The sequence below is a fragment of the Zonotrichia leucophrys genome, chromosome 20 (genome assembly GCF_028769735.1).
Source record: "Zonotrichia leucophrys gambelii isolate GWCS_2022_RI chromosome 20, RI_Zleu_2.0, whole genome shotgun sequence".
Classification (NCBI taxonomy): domain Eukaryota; kingdom Metazoa; phylum Chordata; class Aves; order Passeriformes; family Passerellidae; genus Zonotrichia; species Zonotrichia leucophrys.
The window spans coordinates 14,481,557-14,503,598 of NC_088189.1; the positions used below are offsets into that span (position 1 = coordinate 14,481,557).

Genomic DNA, 22,042 nt, shown 5'->3' on the forward strand with positions numbered 1-22,042 from the left:
AGGCATCACCACCATCTGTGCTGGGCTGGGCCTTGGCCAGCAGTGGCTCCATCCTGGAACCATCTGGAGTTGGCTCTGCAAGACACAGGGGAAGTTTCTGGCAGCTTCTCACAGAAGTCACTCCTTTAGCCACCCCTCTACCAAAACCTGGTCACACAAACCCAGCACAGGAGGCCCTGGTGGCAAAGGACTCTCAGTCTCAGAGCCAGCCTGGGACTGGCAGCTGAGGGAGGGAGCTGCTTGCTCAGGGAGCTGCCAGCCTCAGGTGCCTCTGGAGAAGCCCCTGCAGACCAGGGAGGAGGTGCAGTGCCCCAGTGCAGCCCCTTCTCCCTGCTGACACCCCCACACCACTCAGCCTGGCTGTGAGCCTCCATTTGTGCCAATTCAGGACTTGCTGTGTGCCTGCCTGGTGGCATGATGGCCTTGATGCCTAGCCCTGGGCCCACTGCAGGCATTTTTGGGCTGTTCCCCATCTCCACAGCAGGCCCACTGCAGCCCTGGTGGGTGTCTGCTGTGTTGTCCCCACCAGCCTTAGACAGCAGTGGGAGTCTGGAAGTTCCTGGTGCCTGGCATTTGGTCACTGGCAACACTTGGTCCCTACACTTGGTAGGGACCAGGCAGTTCTGGTGGCCCCAAAAAGTCCTCTGAGACCCTGGTCAGGAGCCAGGACAGGGCTCCCAGTCCCTGCCCAAGCTGCCTTAGCATGGCAATCCCTGTCCCTGCCAGTGCTTCTGTCCCATCTCTGCTCCTGGCCCCACCCTTCCATACCCCTGACCCTGATTCTGTCCCTGGCCTTGACGCTGTGCCTGCCCCTGCCCTGTCCCTTCACCCCTTCATTCTTCCTGCCCCTACTCTGCCCCTTCCTTCTCCTCACCCTTGACCCTGCTCCTTGTCCCTCCCTTGCCCCAGTGCTGACCCCACCACCTTCCTCAGGACTGCTTGAGTCCAAATTTGGGACTTGCTCCTTCAGGACACCCAGACGGGGCCAGCGCAGGGGGCCGGGAGTGGGCCCAGCCCCGGGACCAAGGGCAGCTCTGCCCAGGCCAGGCCGGGGCACTGCCCCATAGCCCTGCTCCATTTTCTGTCACTTGTTTCCCCCCCAGGCCGTGTTTGCTTTCAGACCCCTCCCGTGCCCTCACCCCGCACAGCCAGAGCACACGAGGTGTCCAAAACTCGCACAGTTTTATTCATTTCTCTCCCGCCGGGGCCGCCCCGGGCCGGGCGCGGCTCCGCCCCCAAAGCGCTGACAGAAGTGCAGTAAGGCAAAAGTTTGAATTGTCCGGAATAAAGATCTCAACAACCTGCCTGGGCACACCATCCATCAGCTGCTCCGCACCCGGTGCCTTCGGGCTCCGTGCCACATTCCCAACCCCCGGCTGTCCCCGGCAGCAGCGGCGATGCCCGAGGCGCTGTCACACCCCGGTCACTGCATCTCAGTGCCACCCACAGCCCGCGGAGCTGGTGGCTTCACCCCACAGTGTCACATTCAGGGGGCGGCAGCAGCTCCAGGGTGAGCAGGTCTGAGTGCAGAGAGGAGTGGGGGGGACCAGGGGAACTGATTGAAGGGAGCCCCGTGCACAGCCTGGAGCCCAGCACTGACTGGCACAGGGGGACACAGACCAGTGCACATCCAGTAGTGATAAGCAGCTGTGGAACAACTCCGGAACAGCAGTGGCTGAGACTCCTCCTGGATTTGGTCTGGGGCCTTACAGGGAGATTGTGACACCTCCTGGTCCCAGCTGCTGCCCCAAGCGATCACAGCAGCACAGTGTGAGCCCAGCACTGCCAGGCTTTGTCACCCAACAGAAACTGGGAGCAGTGGGAGTCCATCTCCTCAGTAGTATTCCCTCTGAGACCTGCAATGCCTCTGCGCAGCTCCTGGCATGGCTATGTTGCTCCAATGGGATAGAGCAGTTACCTGGTACCCTCCTTGCTCCTGATCCCATCCCAGTTCTGGTTCCTACTCGTGTTTGAGTGCTGAGGTTACCAGGTGTGGCAGCAGCTCCAGACGCCATCCAAGGTCATTGTCCTTGGTCACCCAACCCTTTCACAGCACCCACTGTGACCAAGCACATGGGATTCTTCCAGATCCCTCACAGCAGAACCACGGAGAAATGGAACCTGCAGCCAGGCTTGGGCACCAGGTACCCAGAGCCTGCCTCGTGCCAAGCAGAGCGGTACTGGTCAAAGCAGGGAAGGGGAAGATCCCCGGAGAAGCAAACATCTCCAAGAAGCAGTGGTGGAAAACAGTTCATGGTCTGAGCTGCAGCCCTGGGTTTAGCTCAGACCCTCCAGCCCTTGCTGGACTGCCCAGAGCTGATGGCTGAGGTGGAAGTGAAAAGCACAGCTGAGGGGGGAGGCACTGCAGCTCTGAGAGTCTGTGCTGAGCCTGCAGCTCAGTGGTTATTCCCAGAACCTCAGCCCTTTCTTCCAGTAGGTATCATTCCCAAACTCAGACCTCCTTCAGGGAACCTTCCCCGCCCACCCCATGTAGTCCAAGCTTTGCACGTTCCTCGGAGTGGCCCATGTCCCAGGAAATGGTGCTGCAGTCCTTATTTGAGAACCAGCATGGCCTCTGTCCCGTCCTGCCGGGTCAGGTGCAGCCCGTGGGTGAGGTAGTACTCCCGCCGGAGGAAGGCATAGAAATAATCCGAGACGAGCAGGATCTGTGGAGGGACACGTTCACACACATCAGTGCTGCTCCAGAGCAAGGAATAAACAGGGACACGTGCTGGTGAGGGGCCCTGTTGGGGGTTAAGCAGCTCCTGGGCTGCTCAGCACATGCTGCTGGAGGAGTCACTGTGGCCTTGGGAACACCTTGTCCATCCCCTTGCCACGTTAAGCCAGGGGAGACTCACATACAGTGGCTCTATAAACTGGCCAAAGTGTATGGCAATGGCAGGTCCAGCTGTGCCACAGCTGCACCCACAGGACTCCTTCTATCCAAGTGTTGTCCCACAATCACAGGGTCATTTTAGCTGAGAAAGACCTCTGAGATCACCAAGTCCAACCTTTGACTGATCCCCCACTGTCACCCAGCCCAGAGCACTGAGTGTCACATCCAGGTATTCCCTGGACACCTCCCTGGGCAGCCCCTTCCAATGCCTGACTATATTTTCTGTGAAGAAATTCCTCCTATTGTCCAACCTGAACCTCCCCTGGCACAGCTTGAGGCTGTTTCCTCTCCTCCTGTCCCTGTTCCCTGGGAGCAGAGTCTGATCTCCCCAGCTGCACCCTCTTGTTGGAGGTGCAGAGTGAGAAGGTTCCTCCTGAGCCTCCTCTTCTCCAGGCTCAGCCCCCCCAGCTGTTCCTGGGGCTCAGTTCCCTTCTCTGGCTGTTCCAGCCCTGTAATGTCCTTCCAGAACAGAGATGCCCAGAACTGGACACAGCACTGAAGGTGCCTGAGCAGTGCCCAGCACAGGTGACAGTCACTGCCCTGGTCCTGCTGCCACCCCCTGGCTGGTGCAGGCCAGGTGTCACTGGCCCCTTGCCCACCTGGGCACACCAGGCTCTTGTTGAGCAGCACCCCCAGGGCCTTTCCAGCCACTCTGCCCTGAGCCAGGACATGTCTGGCTGTACTGAGGCACATGGTGGCACTGTTCCCTCTCCTGGGGCCTTGGGATGGAAGGAATGGGTGACAGGGGATTCTCTAAAGCTGCAGCCATGGGAAGCTGCCACTGCTGGGGCAGACTGGCCTGTGGCAGGGACCTGCTGGCTCAGTAGTGCCATTTGTCACAGCCTCTTGCAGTGGGACTTTCCCACAGGACCGATGCCTTCCTCCATCTGGAAACAGGAGCAGGTAACCAGAGTGGAAAACCTTCTCAGTGCCAGCCTGAGCTGGCAGTTATTGTCCTCATGTCCCTGTGCAGATGCCACCTAAAGCATCCCTTTGGCACCAAGCACTGTTGTGTACTCCAGGTGACAAAGGGCACAGAGTGAGGGACAGTCAGAGCCTGCCTGGGTTACTGTGCCATTCAGCACAGAAAAACACAGCAGCTGCTGCAGAGGCTCAAGGGCAGGAGAGGAGGGGATGGAGGAGCAGGTGCAGAGCAGGGGAAAGAGAAACAGGGCTGCAGACTGCTGAGGTCAGGGGAGAGAGTGTGAAGGAGAACAGACCCAGGGAGAGGGTCAGCCCCAACAGCCATGATGAACTGCTGGCTTTGCTGCACTGCTCACAGGCTCTGCCAGTGCAGCTGGTTCCACCTTTACCTAAGCTTCTCTGCAGATACCTAAATGGGAAAAGAAAGAGCTGAGGTGGGGATAGGGGCTAGATTTTCTCACAAGGAAATCAGACAAGAGACTTGATGTCTGCATTTACACAGAGCACAAGACCTTGCAGGACCTGCTATGACTTTCCTCTCAGGTAGGAAATAAAACCCTCTTAGAATATCAACAGCTGCTATTTCTAGTTAAAGTTTTACTATTTCTTTCATTACATAGGACCTGTAATGAACCATTCCCAGTTTTCCATCAGCCTCTCTTAGCAGAATCTCTATTCTCCCTTTCAACCTGTGCAGTCTCTTTTGGTTTTACCAAATAAGTATTTTCCCCATTAATCAAGGGTTAGAGTAGGTGATTTTTTGTCCCTGGCCAAAGCATTCCCCTGGCTTTAGGAGAAGCAGACAAGCATAAATGGCTGAGGCACATTCAAACTAAAGGCAGCTTTAACATGAAATGAATGTTCTGCTCACCCACAGTCAAAGTGCCCCAGGGCTCAGGTACATGACAAGCAGCACAGAGAAGAGAAAGGACTTACAAAAGGTTGTAGCAGCTGTGTACTCTGAGCTCCACCCTTCAAGGGTGCTAAGCTCTGCTTTCCCTAAGGCCACTGGAAGTCATGTATCCAGAATGGCCTCAGGAAAGGCAGGGAGGGCAAGCCCTGACACCACTGGGACCCTGCACGTGCTGCCACGTCTCAGAAATACTGCTGCCATGTTCTTGAGCACGGGCAGGTCTCATTTGTCTGTTTTCTGGCCCCACTGCTACTGCCCTGAGGTTTTTCCATTTCCCCTCTTAGCTCTCCTTCTCCCTTCACTTGTGCTTGGCCCTGCCATCCTGGGATGCTTTTCCTTGGCCATCAGCAGCAGAGCACAGAACCTGCAGTTGGCTGGGTTGGGTTGCTGAGCCATAGCTCACACCACAAGAACTCTTTCCCATTAGTGTGCCAGGGGTGAGGAACAGACAGAATGCAGGAGAGAGCCAGGAAGCTGCTGTGCAGGACCACACAGGATGCAGAGAGCCAGCCCCATCCTGCAGGATTCCCTGCTGCTGACAGGCCACCCCCTCCAGCAGCCTGCCCACAGTGCAGCTCCATTTGCCTCACTCTACTGACCTGCCCTATGTTGAAAGTCAACGTGATGGCATAATAAAAATTGGAGTTGGCACTTCCTGCATAAATCCATAGATGCCACAGAACAGGGAACAGGAAGGAGCAGAAAATGAGCACACATGACAGGATGAAGATGTTCCGGAGGACTGTAAAAGAAAACCAGCTGTTAAAATGATGTATTACTGAGCAGTCATGGTCACACAACCAGCAATGGTATTTGGGGTGTGCAGGGGGTGAGAGGGACTTGCCAAGACACACTTTCCTCCAATAACCTTCCACAGGTAGCTTTAGTAACTTCTTGGATAGTGGTTATAAGAAATCCACTGTATTTCCTTTCAAAAAAAATACTTCTGCCTTTGTTGCAGTGTGAAATCCCCATTTGCAGCTCTTTCCTTCCAGATCCTGCTTCCAAACACTCTTTCTTGGATGACTTTGGCTTTTTGGTATCTACACTACAGTAACCAGCAGCCTGCAAAGGGGCCTTGCCAGCAGCACCCAATTTGGAAAGCAGAGCAGCTTAATCCCTTGCCTCATTAAGCTAATGACAAAGGAAAAAATGAATCTGTGGGTTATAGGACAAGATACTTTCCTGGGAGGTGGCAAGGAAATGAAAGCACCATAAAAGGAAGAAACTCATACAGGCCAAAAGCACTGACAGACACATGACACGGGGAGGTGCAAGGATCCAGCAGTCTGCCTATGTGTCAGGTGGACAAAAACCAAGCACAACTTTGTCTAAAAGAGCTGGGAACCACCAGGCCAGGAGAGGTTTGGTTTTCTGTGAAGTGCTTATGCCTGTCCTTTGGTAGCAGTGCTGTAATCCATCCTGACCCTTGTGCTGCTGTGCTTGGTGCAGCTCAGCCCATGCCCACACCCTGCAGTTGGGGGCAGAGGATGCTTTGGGAGCATTGCTGCATCCAAACCTTTTCCCACCTAGTTTAAATTTCTTGTTCAGAAGGCTGGGAGCCTGTGACATGATTGTCCCTCTCCCTGCATGTTTGGAATGTGGAACTGAGCTAGGCTGAGCAAACACTTTAAGAAGTTCATCACCTGCTGCAGGTGTGATGTGCTCAGGGCCAGCCTGGAGATTCCTGCCCTGTTTGATCAGAGCTGCTGAGCTCAGCTCAGCTCAGCTCTCCTGAGTCTGAAACCCACAGAGCAGATGGTCTCCAGGTCTGATCATGTCTCCTACAACAGGCAGGTGAGCTGTCCATGAGCACACCTGGCCTGGCTTGGAGGAGGCTGCAGTGAAAGGCCTGGACTACCTGGCATGGCTGGTCAGAGCAGTTGGTTTAAGCAAGAAATGCCAGAAAAACTCAACACTTCCAAATCTCCCCATTGAAGCAGGTTCTACAGACTGAGCCTGAGAATCCACAGGAAGCTCTCTGTGATTTCAGGAGATAAAGAGGGTCTTTTTGAAGCATTTAAGAAAGTCTGGACAACTGCTTGGAGTGACTCAGTTACTGTCACTCTAAGCAATCAAGCAGATACAAAACAAAGCACAACTGCAAGATTCAGCACTTTGAGGCTGGGGGACTCGGCAAATGCAGGAGCACTGCTCAAATTACACAGCCTTAAATGGGAGTGAAGCATCTGGAGGATGCAGGACTGCAAAAGGTTCTTATAAAAAAGATAATCCTCAGAACAAGCTGGAGAGAGGAGGAAGATAAGGTACAAGTGAAAATTCCCTCCTTGACCAATTTCAACCCAAGTCCTAAAGACATGTTAGGGACTGTATCACCAGAGGAAAAACCTCCAAAGCCCAGCCTCCTTCTAGACACCCATGGAGGCCATGAGAGCCTGTCAACTTGGGTCTGGTTTGGTTTAGTGGTGACCATTTAATTTAATTATTTGGCAGACCCTTTTACATTCCAGATAAGTAATAATCAAGCACAAAGAACTTACATCTGTAAAGGTGGCTCCAGACTGGAAGGAAGGCCATGTACAGTGCAACATCTCCCACCGTGGGATAGGACTTGAAGATAGAAATGATGGCGAGCTGGACAAACAGGAAGAACACAGGGTGTTCCCTGGAAAGGAAAACAAAGGCTAAGGGGATGCAGCAGGGCCTCTGGAAACTGCAAATGAATATCAGCAAGGGCACAGATGTGCTGCAGGACAGGCTCAAAGAGGCTCCTGCAGCCCTGTTCTCTTCAGACTAGGCTCCAAATGCTGTGTGGGGTGGATGGAGCTGCCCTGCAGAGCAGCAGGGTCAGGGGAGGCACATCTGCCACAGCCCTCACCCAGCAGCCTCAGTGCACATTCACACCTGCACTGTGCTTCCCAGCTCTGCCTTACTCACCAGAAGCAATTAGCAACTGCCCTCTGATGGTAATTGGAGAAGCCCAAAGCCCACAGTTATCCCTCACCTGATCTATCCAGTGCAAGCCAAAGGACAAGCTCACTGAGAATCCAGGTGTGTTAATGTGGGTTTTTGTCAGAAAGAAGTCAATGAAGTCAGATAGAAAAGTCCCCAAGTTTCCACATTTTTTCTGACAATGAAGAGCTGCAAGTTCCAGCCAATTCTTGCTTTCTGACTACAGTGCCTTATGCTGGCCTTGTACAGCCTCCATTTCTGCTGCCTCTGTTGATGCTTACAACACAGAGTTCCACTGCAGAGCCCAAGTCACTCTGTTCAAGAGGAACTGAAACTGAAGAGCTGAAACTTTGGGAAATGAGGATAAGCCCTGTGAAAAATCTTTTTTCAGGCTTGTAGGTCAAGACATCCAACTTCAGACTTAGAAGCGTCCACTGGATAACTTAAGAGTAAAAGAAAAGTGGTAGAGAAAGACCTTCATACTTACTTTAACTTTATTGCCAAGGGAATGGTGTAGAAGAACACATTGATTTGAAACACACATACAAAGAAAAGACTGAAGTGTTCAAACATCTCTGCAAAGAAGTACCAGAAAAGGCCAATATTGGGTGTCAGGTCTGGAACAGAAAGGCTGAAAGTTGAAAAGAAAGTCATGGTAAATTTGTGAATGGTTGTTCTTCCCTGCCCTGCTTCTGTTGCATTAGTTAATCATTGTGTGCTACTGGATGTAGGTCCTAAATTGTAAATCCATGAAAGAGAAATCAAATGGATGAAAACATGGACGGCAGGTTAAAATCCTGCTGAGGAATCTTTCCTGATGTCACAGCAGGATTTAAGCCATTCTCAAGCAGACATTTCTCCAGAGAGAAATATCTCACAGCCATGGTAGCTTAACAACCAAATCCATTTCCAATCACTCAGTGGAAAACAGCTCCTGCCTTTAATTTTTGCTATTATTTATTTAACAGAAGTTGGAGCTGGCTAATGGCCACTTTCCTCCACATGTTCTTTCTTTTATTGCATTGCCAGTAAATCACAGAGCACACACTTCCTGGGCCAAGCACACACCTGTGTGTGATGGGCAAGAAACAGTCTGTGAGGGCAGGGTGGGGCTGGACAGAAAACCATCAGTAGGAATCCTTATACTTACATAAACCCATAAACAGATGGGATAAAATCCCAGGAGTTGAGCAGGAAGAAGGAGAGGCAGATGATCACCACCAGGCTGCACAGGTACAGGGATGCATACTGCATGGTGTAGAGCCAGAAACTTTTGCTTTTCAGTTTGATAGGTATGAACTGGCGCTGAAAGAGAAGCAGAAGCACCTCAGCAGAGGGAGAGCCACAAAAACGTGTGAGTGTTCAGAACATCAGTTCAAATTGATGAAAGAAAGCATTAAATATTGGCACTATGCCATCTGCAGGAGCAGCTTTCAAGTACAATTTGCTTGTTGTTCTTCACTCTGACCAGTTAAGTCACAGACATTGCATGCACTCCCAGGGCTGGGTTTGAAAATACAGCAAAGCTGGTCATTTCTGCTTGCAGTGAGTCCCCTGGGTGAGCACACACACAGGAGTAAGATTTACACCCCTCCTCACAGCTGGCACCTCAGATGTTTGCAATACTGCACTGGTCCCTGTCTTCTCCTGCATGACCCCACCTGATCACCTGTTCTGGCTGAATGGTACCTTCTTCGATATTTTTCCTTCCTCTCCTGGGAAATTTATGTCTGTTTCTGACAGCCATCCCAAAACCTTATGTGTGAACACAGAGGCAAAGAATTCATTTGATTGTGCTTTAGTTATGTCTATCTCTTCAGTCAGTGAATTACCCAGGCTGGCTCTTAGAATTCTTCCAACGATCTCTTGTTCAATATATTCTTGAAGAAAGAGGGGGTGACCAAAAGCCCTGCTCCAGAACCCTGTGGCCCCAGGCCTGGCCTGGCACTCCTGCTCTGCTGAAATCAGGGCAAGAGGACATCCACTGAGCTCCTAAGCACAGAGGAGCCCTCTGAGAGCTGCCATCCTCAGACAATGTCCTGCCACTGCCACATGTCCTCGTCACATGGCAGGGATATCCCACTCCACCAGTCCCCTGACTGCCTGTGTACAAATACACACAGGGGCCAACACCTTGGGATTGCTCAGCACTCTGCAGCTCCAGGTCAGTGATGTGGCTTTTCCATTTGGCCCTGGGATTTGCAGTGACAGGAGATGTGCAGAGAACCTGCCCTGGCTGCTGTGGGCTCTGGGTTTTCTCAGTTGTAGTGGGTTTAATGTCACTTGCTGGGACAATGGAAGCAACATTACCAGAAATTTTGGCAGGACAGACTGAAAATAGCAGGAGAAAAGTGATTTAAATCTGTACAAAGAAAGTAGGAAAGTTCATTTACAAATTTAGATAAAAGGACACACGCTGGCATGACTGCCTTTAAAAGTTGCAAATTAGGCAATCACATATCAAAGCACTTATTGTGTTTGTGTTGTATTATTGTTTGTGAATTCCGAGTACAAGGCTTGCACTTCACTCCCAATTTACTTTGACTAAAGTTAAAAGAGGCTAAAATATTAAAGATACAAATTCTCCTAAAATTCATCAGACTGAAAAAGCAACACTGACTACACTGTTTTTCTCCTGTAAGGATTAATAATAATAAAATTTCTGCAAAAAAGTAAGAGACATTCATGTCAGAGCAAGAAAATTAATTAGAACTGACTCCCATTCTGTCTGGAAACTCAGAGATTTGAGAACAGGCTAGTTAAGTAAAGACAAGGTATAAGCATCACCATCAGAGGCAACAAAAAATGCCTGGTGAAACGTACAGCACCAGCAGTCAGAATTTTAAGAATTTCAAATACTAAACATTATCACAAAGCGATCTGTGAAATAAGCTGAGCCTCTGCTGGCATCACAGCCTCACCTTGCTGCCAAAGCAGGATAAAATTAGCAAGGGTAGCCCTGGTGGGATTCAGGGTCTTGTTAATGGAGAGGGAGAAAGAACAACCAGCCCCAAACCAGTATTTTTGAACTTCTCTGGGTCTGAGCCCTCCATTGCTGCCCACACAACACAAAGAACAGCACTTGCCCACTTTTTGGGCAAGCTAAACACACCCAGCTCTGCAGACTCCCTGCTCCCTTCTCTCCAAACACAGGCATTCCCATTGAGGCTTCACACTGGCCATGGCTTGAGGAGAGTCATCTTTGCTGAAACTCTGCCCTTGTCTGAGTCCCCTCCCCAGCCACAAGAAGGCACCAAGAGTTAGAAATCACCTACCTGTAGAAGGTAAAGCAGTGCTGGAGCAAAGAGTGTGAGAGGGTAGAGTGACTGGTATGTTGCTAAGGCCAGGAACACAGCACTGAGGAAGGCACTACCTGCAAAGAAAAAAAAAGTTCATAAGGAACTTTTAGTATAAACAGCCATACAGACAGCAAGTCCAAATGGGAAGAAACTCTTAAGCCTCTGCAGGGGATTCACAAGTATCAGGACACCCCTTAAAGGAGTTTTTAGCAGAATGTATCCTGCAGGGTGTCCTTTGTTAATGACATTTTGAATGGAGAATGACTCATTCCAGAAGAACAAACCACTGGCTGGTTTCTATCTCCTGTCATTCACACACAGAAAGAGATTCATATAATTCAGTCTATATAAAGCCCATGCTGGCTGCTGTTAATGCATGGGAATGCATTCACTCAAGTCATATCTGCATGTAAGAACTGCCATACTGGGCTTGCTGGATAACCTCATCACCAGAATGTGCTGCAGCCTCAGCAAAGCTGTGTGCAAGAGAGCAAGCAAAGTCTGCACTGAAGGAGTGCAGTAGCATTAGCTCTGCTTTACTGATACCAAAACTGAGGCATAGAATGGATTGGCACAACTTTTCCAAGTGATTTTGTAAGTATACATGTCTTTATTGAGGCAGCTTTATTTGAGGGGTCTCAGCGTTGAGCATCTCACATTTCTCAACTAATAACAGAAATATTCTCAGCCAATTAACAGAAAAAAAATGTCCAAAAGATCTCAGGTTAAACAACAAAAAATGCAAGCACCCAGTGCAGTAGCCTGGTTATAGCTACAGACTCAGTGGAAATCCTCTGTAAAAACAGAGCTCAGACAGCCCAGGGCACAGAACCACTGTGAGTGCTGACAGCAAACACCCAGAGAGCTCCTCTCTGCTTCCTCCTCTGACAGGGAAAACACAGGGTTACCTGGTGATGGGCCTCTCCTCTCCTCAACTACCCTCTCCTGACAGAAACCTCCCTATCCTGGATTTTACCCAGTGCTCAGTTCTGCACAGATCTAAATAAGTGGTTCCCAGAAATCACAGCCATAAGCTGATATTCTCTTTCCCCACCTAAACTCCAGAATGCCACACTCCCAGTCAGGGACAAACCACCAGACAGGTTTGTCTACGACCAAAGTTTTGGTCTCAGGGTATCAGTGAAGAGTTAAAAATCAGTTTAACTAAATGGATCCCACTTGTTTGCAATTGCAAATGCTTTTAAATTAAAACACCTCCTGACTCAATTAGCCAATGATTATAGGAAAACTTTCTTTAGATAAAAACCATCTATATCAGCTTTTTTTTTTTTTCCCAGTGCCTGGGTCTGAGCCCTGCTGGAGACAAAAGACCAGACTGACCTTTCCTCTGATCCAGCAGAGAACTCCTTAAAACTTAGGTGACTATTACAAATCACATAGGCTAAAAGATTCTAGCACTGGGGAGTCAAAAGAAACAGAAAGCTGGCTTTATGCAGGAAATGAATGAAACAGTGATTCTGACATAATCTACTACACTGGGCTGTTTTGGGTCTTTGGTTGCTGCTTCTGCTTCCCCAAAGCTCAATTAGTTCATTTCAAACCATGTTTACAACAGCGAGGGAAAGCCAAATAACAGCTGCAGGCAAATGCCTGCTTTTGAATAAAAGTTCAAGGAAAAGCCTTGAAAATAAATTGTGTATGACATTTAAGTGCACAGTCACATACAAAAGAGCAACAGAGCTCCTCTGTTCTGCAACACACAGACATGTTTCTTCCTGAACAGAAAACTATTTGAAGCCAACCAGGAAAAGGAGTCAGTTTTTAGTGTAAACTCTTGTAAACACTGAGGTGAAAGTAAGTCTTCACTTGACTAGAAAGTCTTCTGAAGTCAAAAATTCATGTAGAACTTTCACCTTGTTTCAGTCCTGTTTGTGCCATGTTTCACTGAGATCTTTGTAGCAATCCTATCTGCAAAGCTCCTCCTGGATTTATTTTTTGCTACATTTCTAATCTTTCTAAAAAGTCCTAAAGAACCCTTTTTTCTTCACTGAGTTACCTTTTATTGTAGCTAAAATGAAGAATGCAATGACAGAGTTGTTGATGGCGCAGGTGGACTTTGCCACACAAGACATCACAGTGTAGGGGTTCAACAGGTAGCTGAAAAAGAGCAAAGCTCAGGTTACATCTTTAATTAAAGAGATGTTCAAAGAAAAAAAAAAGATGCACTTTGCCTTTTCTTTTTGTTTATTTACATTTGATGGGATCCTCTCATCAGCAAATTAATTCAGCTGAACAGGTTCTTCAATCTGAAGCAAAACCAGACCCCTGGATTGCAGATTTGGACACAGGGGCCACAAGGAGCCCACTACAGAAATGAAACATTGGGATGAGGTCCAAAATGCAAGTTCTGGCCTAGAAAATGACTACCAAAAATGCTTCTTGCTTCGCAGAAGCATTATACATTTATTCACTCAAATCTAGGATTATTTGGTCCAAAGGAAACTTTTTCTGCTACTCACACCAACTACTTCTGAAGAGGAATAAGGAGAAAACACGATGGAAAGAAATCTGAGACATAAACAGAGCTTCCCACAAGCCAGGCTCCTGCTGTGGCAGAGCAAGCCTTTACCTTTACCATGGCACCATCTGAGCACAAAACCAGCCAGCTATGCAAGACTGACACATTTTAACTGGAATTGCAGAAAAACTCTTAGCAACTTTACATTCCAGAATTCAGCCACACTTTGCATGTGGAGCATGCCAGCTCCTTTTGGAAATAAGAATTACAATAATCTCATTTAAGTAGGTTCAGAGCAAAGAAAAATTGTATTGCTAGTCCTTCAAACCTAAGTATGACAATATAATGATCAGCCTTGCCAATAACTGAATTACTCATCAGAGTCAGTAGACAGGGCTGATGATTTCCTAATTCTCTCTTTATATTTTCCTGTGTCTCCAAGTCCCAGTCTGTCTTTTTCAGTGTTTCCAGAAGGCAGCTCACAGCAGGACAGGTACAATTGAATGCCAACTTTGCTGTGGCAATGTACAAAACAGTCTGCAATTTACCCACTTTACCCTCCTGGCCACAGGGACTGTGCCATTAAAAAATTAACATGAAAATAAGAAAAAATGGCAATTTATCTAATGGAGAGCTCTCCCTGATACAGATCAATTTGGATAATTTCTTTGTGTCAAAATATAAATTTTTAAAAAATCTGTAACAGTAGGCGCCTTGCTTGTATATTAGTTGAAGCTTTCTGAAATGAAAAAAATGTTTTGTATATAGAAGAACACCCAGACATAAAATTAATAAAATTATAACATGAAAACATTTTTAACTGTTATAAGCAATTTGGGATATTCAAAGTGTGAAATTTGGGATATTCAAGTTGGGATATTCAGCACACACTCAGATGTTTTGTCCAGTTGCTGAGAAATTCTCCTAACTTTTCTGAAAAAGTTGGAAGGCAGAGGATCATTTTGGTAACATTATCATACAGGCAACATAAATGGGAATGTGATCTGTGCTGATTCTTGTTACCCAGATAATGACCTTGCTGCTGAGCCCATCTCAAAGGGCCTGAGTGAATTTACTTGCTGGCAACAAGCACATGTAAATACATCTGATTTTCATGTTCAAACTGAGTATTCAGGGCCAATAGGAAATTCAGAATTTTTGTGGGAAAGAAATCCAACTTTTGCCAGTTTTTGAAGGCCCAAATGAGACAAACAAACCCCAAAGGGAGCTGAGGAACCAAAGCAGCCCACTGCAGCCTACAGGAGCAATACTTACAATAGTGCTACCTTGAGGGGGATGTAGTGCATCTCCATGGGTGTCTGGATGAGCTCAGCCACATCTGGTGCATATTTATCCAGTTCTATTAGGAGCTTCTGCTTTTTGAACTGAACAAGGGAGAATGATCACAGACTGTTAGAACAGGAAAGCCATTTTTGTGTACTACTTGTGTAATTCTATTTCATATTACTCAGCCAGTTACCTGGGGTTTCTATTACTGTGGAGCATATTCAAGCCCCTGGTGTGAGCTAGAAGTTATGTGAGGAGTTGTAGAGAACAAAAAACTCCCATCTTTCCCCAAATACTTAAAACCTGAAGTGAGAGCCAGGAGGAAGCAGATAATTTCTACTGTTTAAACTTCCTTAATGACCTGTGTCTATGTCCTGACACAGCTGCCAGTGAGTTCACCACACCAGAGTCCAATACTCAATCTTCCTGACACCTCTCTGGATCTCTAATGAAAAGCTAATTTTATAAATTCACTGTTCAACAAACAAAAACCCAAAACCCTGAAAACCCAAACCCCACACATATGCTCTCTTTGTTGTTTTAAAGATGGATACTTCTATGACAAATCTCTCTTCAATCTCTTTTGTTTTAGGAGGCTCTCAGAGAGAAATCTGAAATATGAACTGTCTCAGAGACAAGAGAGAAATCTGAAATATGAACTGATTCAATTATGTCATAGTGAGACAGAAGGACAGAGATGCTAGCAGTGAATTCTCAACAACCAAAGTAACTCACATGTGGAATTCTTACAGGCCTGCAGTTCTATCCTGGGTTATTTCCTTAACCTCAAAGTCAGAGGACAGGGAACAAGCTCATAGCCTGGTGGGAGACCACAGAGATGCTGTAGAAAATGCAGCCCCCTGCTGATGTTGATACCTAATCCCCACCCCTCTGGAACTGCAAAGAGCACAGCACTGCTTACACAAAATGTCCTTTGAGAGCTGGGAAGAATCACTCACCTCCAAATACACATCTTTATCATTTGAAGGGAGGAGCAGTATTTGATGTCAGACTTTCACCATGCTCACAAGAATGATCTGTGTCCCCTCAGAACTGCTGGAAGGTTTCACTCCTTCCTTTACACATTTCTAATCTGTGCATTACCTCATGCTCATGTGCAAAGAAACCCTCTCCAGGGTAGAACACCCAGGCTGGAGAAAACTGTGCTGTGATCACCTCAGAGTGTAGCTACAGACACTGTAATAGTGCCACAACAGAATTTAAAATGCCTCATTTGTCTGCCACATTCAGTCCTGTTTGTTTATCACTAAAATATGACCAGATTTACTGCAACAAGAACTTGACACCACATCCTCTGACACATCTTTTCTTTGGCCCAAGATGATTATATCTGCTGGGAGAAGAGGACCAGCAACACTGGGAAGTCAGCTTACCACAACTTTGTTGAAGTCCTGGATTGCCAAGTAAAGGGCAACAGCAGTTAGCACATCAGTTATCTAAAAAAGCAAGGGACAGGATGATTGTAAGCAAAACAAACAAATGGAGAAAAATATATTGGTCAGCATTTAACAGGAGCTCTGATCTGACTCAGCTCAGGGGAACAAAACACAAGCTTTAAAAATCCTGAAAGGCTGATTTGTACAGTGCTCTCACACACCACTTCACCTTGAAGACACGAGCTGAATAAAAATATTTATATTTACAAAACACAAGAATGGGGAATTAAGAGGAAAGAAATTGTTAATGGAGAGCAGCACATGAGAGCAATAGAGAGAATCACTGGTGTAGGGAGCACAGCACCACTAGGGCAGTGCCAGCTGGCTGAACCCACGCGGCCACCAGGGCAGGGTAACAGTGCCCTGAGCTGCCCCAGAGTGCCCAGGCAGCAGCACAGGGCACACTGGCTCTGCACAAGCCCTGCCTGGCAGGGACTGGGCACTGAGGCTCCCCTGGCTGCTCTGTGCACCCAGCCACAGCCCCTCTGTCCTTCTGAACTGTGCAGAAGAACTCTGAGAACAATTCACAAGAGACATGTGGGCGATGAAGCCATTTGTGCTCCTTGCCTGTCTGGGGTTTGGCAGACAGGAACAGCAGCACAGGCATCAGGCTGGGGGCACACAGGATTGTGTCACCTGGAAGAGATAACCTTTGGAATTCAAAACAAAATGACACCTTCCCCTTTCTGTGTGGGGATACTTATCTAAGCAAGAACTCACAAAAAGGAAGGAAAATGTGTGGAAACCCAGGGCACACAGGGAATATTTCTCTGCTCTGGATGCCCTGACCCCCAGGGGAGCACTGACTTTGACCCTCATTCATGGAGAAAGTTTCCCAGACTTCAAGATGGACTGGAATCCACAAAAGTGTGAATTAGAGTATAGAGAGCAGTGTAGATGCATCACTTGGTGAGAAATTGGGGTTTTGGGATTTTTGCTATGTTGTGGATGGAAGCAAGATGGAGGGCACACGGTGCTGTCCTGGGTTCCTTCTTCATGCTTCTTCCTTCTTCTCCATGGGTTTGGGTGGCATTTTGTAATTGGGCAGAAAAGCCCCCATTGTGGGCTCTTTGGGATCAGTTATTGGGTTAAAAGGGAAAATAATCCAGGTGTCAGTGCCTAATTGGATAGTTTAGTCTTAGAAGCCCTTGTACCAAGAGATTGTTGGCCATTTTGTGCCTTCTAATGAAAAGCTGCTGAACTCTCAGTAGTGAGACTGTTTCACTGATAAGAAATAATAAACACCTGAGTCCAAACATGAACTACTGTCTCAAGTGCCTTCAATCCAGACCCAGAGAAACCCACAAGTGGTACCACCACAAATATGTACAAGAAGGGGAAAGCCTGAATGTGGGTTTGTGCAGGCAAAGCTGCCTTTCTAATGAACTGAGCTCAGCAGGAATTTGAGCTACAGGGAGGCTGAAGGACTGAAAAAAGAAAATCACACTCAGCATTTCCCTGAATGGAACCTTTCAGGAGAAGCTTTCCATGAGCACTTACCATGAATACCAGTTCAGCATATTCAATTAGGAAGTGAAAGAGATAGATTATCAGCGGGGTCTGAAAGAGCAAAAGGGAAATCCATATCAAATACTGTCCAGATGAAATACTGGTGATTTGATGAGACAAAATACCAGAGTTGAGCAGTTCTATTAGACACTGGCAAAGGTAATTTCCTTTGGTCTATACTCCAACACTGGTACTTCAGAGCAAAGTGATTAATCAAAGCACACTTAGTGGTCTTTTTCCTTGCAAAGTCCTCAATGCACTTTATAAAAGACACCATCAACTCTGAAAATTGTATTCTATTCCAATTTTTTATTTCTACTACAATAGTGGTAGACTTACAATAGAAAGCATACAAAGACCAGCTTTAGAAAGTAATTTCTTATAGAAAATTTATTTTTCAGGTTGTCTGCAGGTAATTTTGAAAGATTTCCTATATAGCTGGTTCCCCTGCTGTTTAGATGTGTCTTTTATAGTGCAAAAAGAAGAAAGCATGTTAAAAACATAAAGAAAGGGTTACAATTCTATCATTCTCTTACTCCTAGAGTAAGAGAATAAAGCTGTAGGGTCACAATTCTATCATTCCCTTACTCCTAGAGTTTTTCTCTTTTAAGGTAAGAGGAAAAGTATGTTTCTGAATTATTCCCATCACACAAAAGCTTAGTCTGGAAGGACTATATTTACATGCTGCAAAATCAGCCTTCATTGTGAGAAAATAAATTTCTTTTTAAAAAGGTTAAAAATTATGTGATGGTCTAAATCAGCATGGGGGAATATTTCACAGTCTGGCAGAAATTCTGTCTAAATAAATAGAATTTATTTCAGAGGATACCAGGTCCCTGCTTCACCCCAGGGACACAATGTATGAGTGTACCCTCATGTCAGTAAGGACATTCAAGGGCACAAAACCCCACAGGTGCTTAAGTGCTTTTGTAGGAACAAGGTGTTTTCAAGATGAGGAATAAATAAACTGCATGCTTTGCTAGCATTAGAATTTCTGCAAATGCAGAGACTCCAGGTGCTGATACCTTGTAAATCCTATCAGACTCACAGTGACACTGTCCCTGCTCCAGCTTGTGCTGACAGGAACAGCTGGGTGTGAGCAGAGTATCTGACACTACAGAGTGCCCCTGTCTCAGAGTTTCTTTATGCACTGCACAGGGAATTCACTGGGATTATTTGGATTTCCTCGTGCTGGTCCCTGTGTAACCACTGCTCTGTGTAACCACACAACCTCAGGTTCTCTGCAGTCTCTGGGACAAAAGCCCCCGGCCTTCTCCAGGCCCTGAGCAGCCAAACTAGGACCCCTGCCACTGGAATACCACATTTAAAACCCAGCATGCAAACCAACCAACCTCATGAAAAATAGCTCCAGAGTATGGCGAGACCCCTAAATCCAGCAGAGCTAATCCTTCGACCACTGAAACAGACAAAACACCTGCATTAGAGCCCTGAATGTGGGAAGTGAGAGATCCCCTGAGGGTAAAACTGCAGTTTCAAAATACTCCAAGAATATCACCCACAGAATGGGTGAGAGCATACCTGCCAGAGCCAAGAGCCAGCCAGAACAGATTCACCCCAGCTCTGTGCACGTTCCTGCATGGGCATTCATCACCTACTGATCTGTTTCAGCTAAAAATGTTCTAGATGAAATCTTTTGCACTTCATATAAATCACATGCATGATATCTCCTCCTTTTGAGTGACCTATTAATTGACACATGGCATTTATCCTGGAGAATTATTTAATTCCAAGAGGACATCCACAACATAATATAGAGCTTGAACTGTTTTGCCTCATTAGATGCAGAGAGGCCTCAAAGGTCCAAAATCACAAGGGAAGAACAGAAATGAACACATATTGCCAGGCAAAGTTAAAAGCTTTATCTCTTGTTGAAACTTCCTGACATTTTATAGCCTTAATTGAGCTCCTCTGTGCTCATGGAGTTACAGGTTGCCCTGCAATGCATGTGTGTGCTCTTCCAAGGAATCTTCACCCTCCTGAGCACAGGGGTTCCCTGGACTGAGCAGTATGCAGTGAAAGAAGCGAAGGGAATGGCCCCTTTGTTCAGAGGCAAACAGGAAAACAGCACTGCAGGAAAACACAAGAGGTGCTCAGTTCAGTGATACAGAAATATTTCTGTTAGAAATAGATTCTGGCTGCCATCAACTTCCTGTATGGTGACAGCCCACACTTTTCAAGATGATCCCACTTTTCCCCTTTACTATCTAGATACCTACCTTGATGCTCTAAGGTGGTATTTACAAAGATTCAATAGCACAGGAAGCATGAAGTGCTATACACTGTGGAGCAGAGGCCTCAGGTCATCAAATACACTTGTACTTTTGACCTTTATTACTTCTGGCCACACTTTTCCACCCCAAAACTGCAAATAATTTTATCTGCATAATAACTGGATACCAAAGGGACGTCTTCAAAATAAATTAAGGCTCCTAAGGCTCAGATGATCCTCAGCTGACCATCACTGAAAAGCCCCGATTACCCAGGACCTCACTCAGCCTCCAGCAGGGAATGTGAATGGCCGGGAACGTGTGGGACACCAGCTGACCAGGGAAGGGGACCGGGGCCCGTGCACGGCACCCTCACCGCGACACGGTGCCCGTGGGGGCCAGCGGAGCCGAGGCCGGTGCAGCCCCGCGCTCCGTGCTGGGCGGGTCGCGCCCGTTCGTGTCCGTGTGTGACAGCCTCGGTGTCCCGGCCAGCTGCGAACCGGGACACTCCGGCTACAGCCCCGGCCTGTGCCCGTGTGTGACACCCCAGTGTCCCGGCCAGCTGCGGACCGCGGCACCCCGGCTGCAGCCCCGGCCTGTGCCCGCGCGGCCCTCCCGGCCCCGGAGCCGCCGAGCACCCGCGGGCTCCTCCCGGGCACGGCTGCTCAGGGCCCCTTCGTGCAGCTCCGGTTCGGGCCCGGCCGAGCACGGGCCGGCCCTGCCCGGAGCGCAGCTGGGCGCTCGCACCGCGGGGCAGCTTCTAGCCCGCCGCCAGGCCGGGATCGGGCCCTGCCCGCCCGGCTCGGGGGTCCCGCCGCCCCGGCTCCTCCGCGCCGCCCCCGCGGGGCTCGGCCCGGCCAGCAGCGCCCCGGCCCGGGCTCGCCGGGCCTCACCTCGCTTCCAGGCGTTTAGCGGGGACGCCACCTCGACCCGCTCGGCGATGAAGGCGGCGAGGCTAGAGCGGTAGAGCGCGGCGCGCACCGTCACGGCCGCCAGCACCACCAGCACCAAGGGGGCCGCCATCCCGGCGCGCGCTCCGCCGCTGCCGCCGGCTGTAGTTCCCGGGCGGCGCCGGGGAGCACGCCGCCAATGAACCGGCCCGCCCGGATAGACTACATATCCCAGCGGCCCTCGCGCCACCACTTCCCGGCACAACTCGGAACTACGGCGGCCGCAGGGGGGCTAAATTAGCAGGAGCGCGCTTGGAGCGGCCAGGTGGGGGTCCCGATGGCGTCCCCCGAGCTGTCCCGTTCGGGTCGCCCTTGCCCAGGACGGCTACAAGGGACAGCCCCTCCTCCGCCGGAGGGCAGGGATGGGTCTGTCCTCGAGTGGCATCGCGCTCCCCGCGGGCCGTCCCTCCCGCCTATGAATCACAGGTGCCTCTGGATGGGAGCTCTGCCCAGCCGGGGCAAGGCCTGGCGGGCTGGACCCAGCTCGGTCGAGGAGCGCCGGTGGCGTCTGAGCCGTTCGGAAATCCCCTCAGACAGTTCTTTATTTTTCAGGTATTTCACAGACCCCCATGGTATCTGCCCATGTGTTGGCTGGGCTGTGGTGACAGTCAGGGCTGTTGTGAGGGCGCTGATTTGGTTTCAGAAGGCTCTTGGCAGACCCAGGGTCTCAGTGTGTGGGGGTTCCACAGCTCCAGAGCTTGGGAGTTCTGGGAGACCTTCAATCACCCACCTTCCCAGCATGGACCTCCCTGCTGTTCTCAACAACTGCTCCTCATCCCCAGCCCTGGGTACGTGTGCAGCCCGTTCACACAATCTCACCCAAAAATAGCCTTTACAACACTTCATCTGAATGGAGGCAAGTGGAAGGAAGACATGATAATCTCCTAAAAATGAGCGACAGTGAAAAACACATTTCACATGGTATGTGAAGACAGTAATTTTTCATGTAATTAAAACTAGGATTTGCTGAGTGTACTGGGCTTGCCATTGAAAAGACCTGGATAATATCTAAGTCAACATTTATATTGGATTTATGCAGCCTCTGAGCTGTAGAGTTGCACCCACCTGCAGAAATGGAGAAAGGCTGAATTCTTCTGGGGTGTGGTCCCTAAAGGCTCAGGTGACCCAGCATGTGCTGTCCCCAGGGCTGGAGAAGCTGGTGGGGTTAGGTGCTCAGTCACATAAAC

The 22,042-nt window shown here is 48.7% G+C and overlaps 1 protein-coding gene across 2 annotated transcripts; it reads right to left on the reverse strand.

The window, feature by feature from the left end:
- Window positions 1–1,165: 1,165 nt before the first annotated feature.
- PIGU (phosphatidylinositol glycan anchor biosynthesis class U) lies at window positions 1,166–21,033 on the reverse strand. Of its 2 annotated transcripts, XM_064730075.1 has the most exons (12): window positions 20,799–21,033; window positions 19,030–19,094; window positions 17,669–17,728; window positions 16,106–16,168; window positions 14,700–14,809; window positions 12,963–13,063; window positions 10,922–11,019; window positions 8,797–8,951; window positions 8,134–8,277; window positions 7,235–7,359; window positions 5,333–5,475; window positions 1,166–2,666 (listed from the first exon to the last, which is right to left on the reverse strand). In XM_064730075.1, the coding sequence occupies exons 1-12, from the start codon at window positions 20,926–20,928 to the stop codon at window positions 2,553–2,555; spliced, it is 1,308 nt and encodes a 435-aa protein (XP_064586145.1). In that variant the 5' UTR covers window positions 20,929–21,033; the 3' UTR covers window positions 1,166–2,552. The 2 variants fall into 2 exon arrangements, with proteins under 2 accessions (XP_064586145.1, XP_064586146.1); XM_064730076.1 differs by lacking the exon at window positions 19,030–19,094 and having other exon boundaries at window positions 20,799–20,968.
- Window positions 21,034–22,042: the final 1,009 nt, after the last annotated feature.

Excerpts from the sequence above, each read along its gene's own strand:
- PIGU (XM_064730075.1), bottom strand. The coding sequence starts at position 20,928 with ATGGCGGCCCCCTTGGTGCTGGTGGTGCTGGCGGCCGTGACGGTGCGC. Across the intron at positions 16,169-17,668 it reads ATGCTGAACTGGTATTCATG|ATAACTGATGTGCTAACTGC; the intron begins GTAAGTGCTCAT and ends TTGCTTTTTTAG. Across the intron at positions 8,278-8,796 it reads CCATCTGTTTATGGGTTTAT|CCTTTCTGTTCCAGACCTGA; the intron begins GTAAGTATAAGG and ends TTCAACTTTCAG.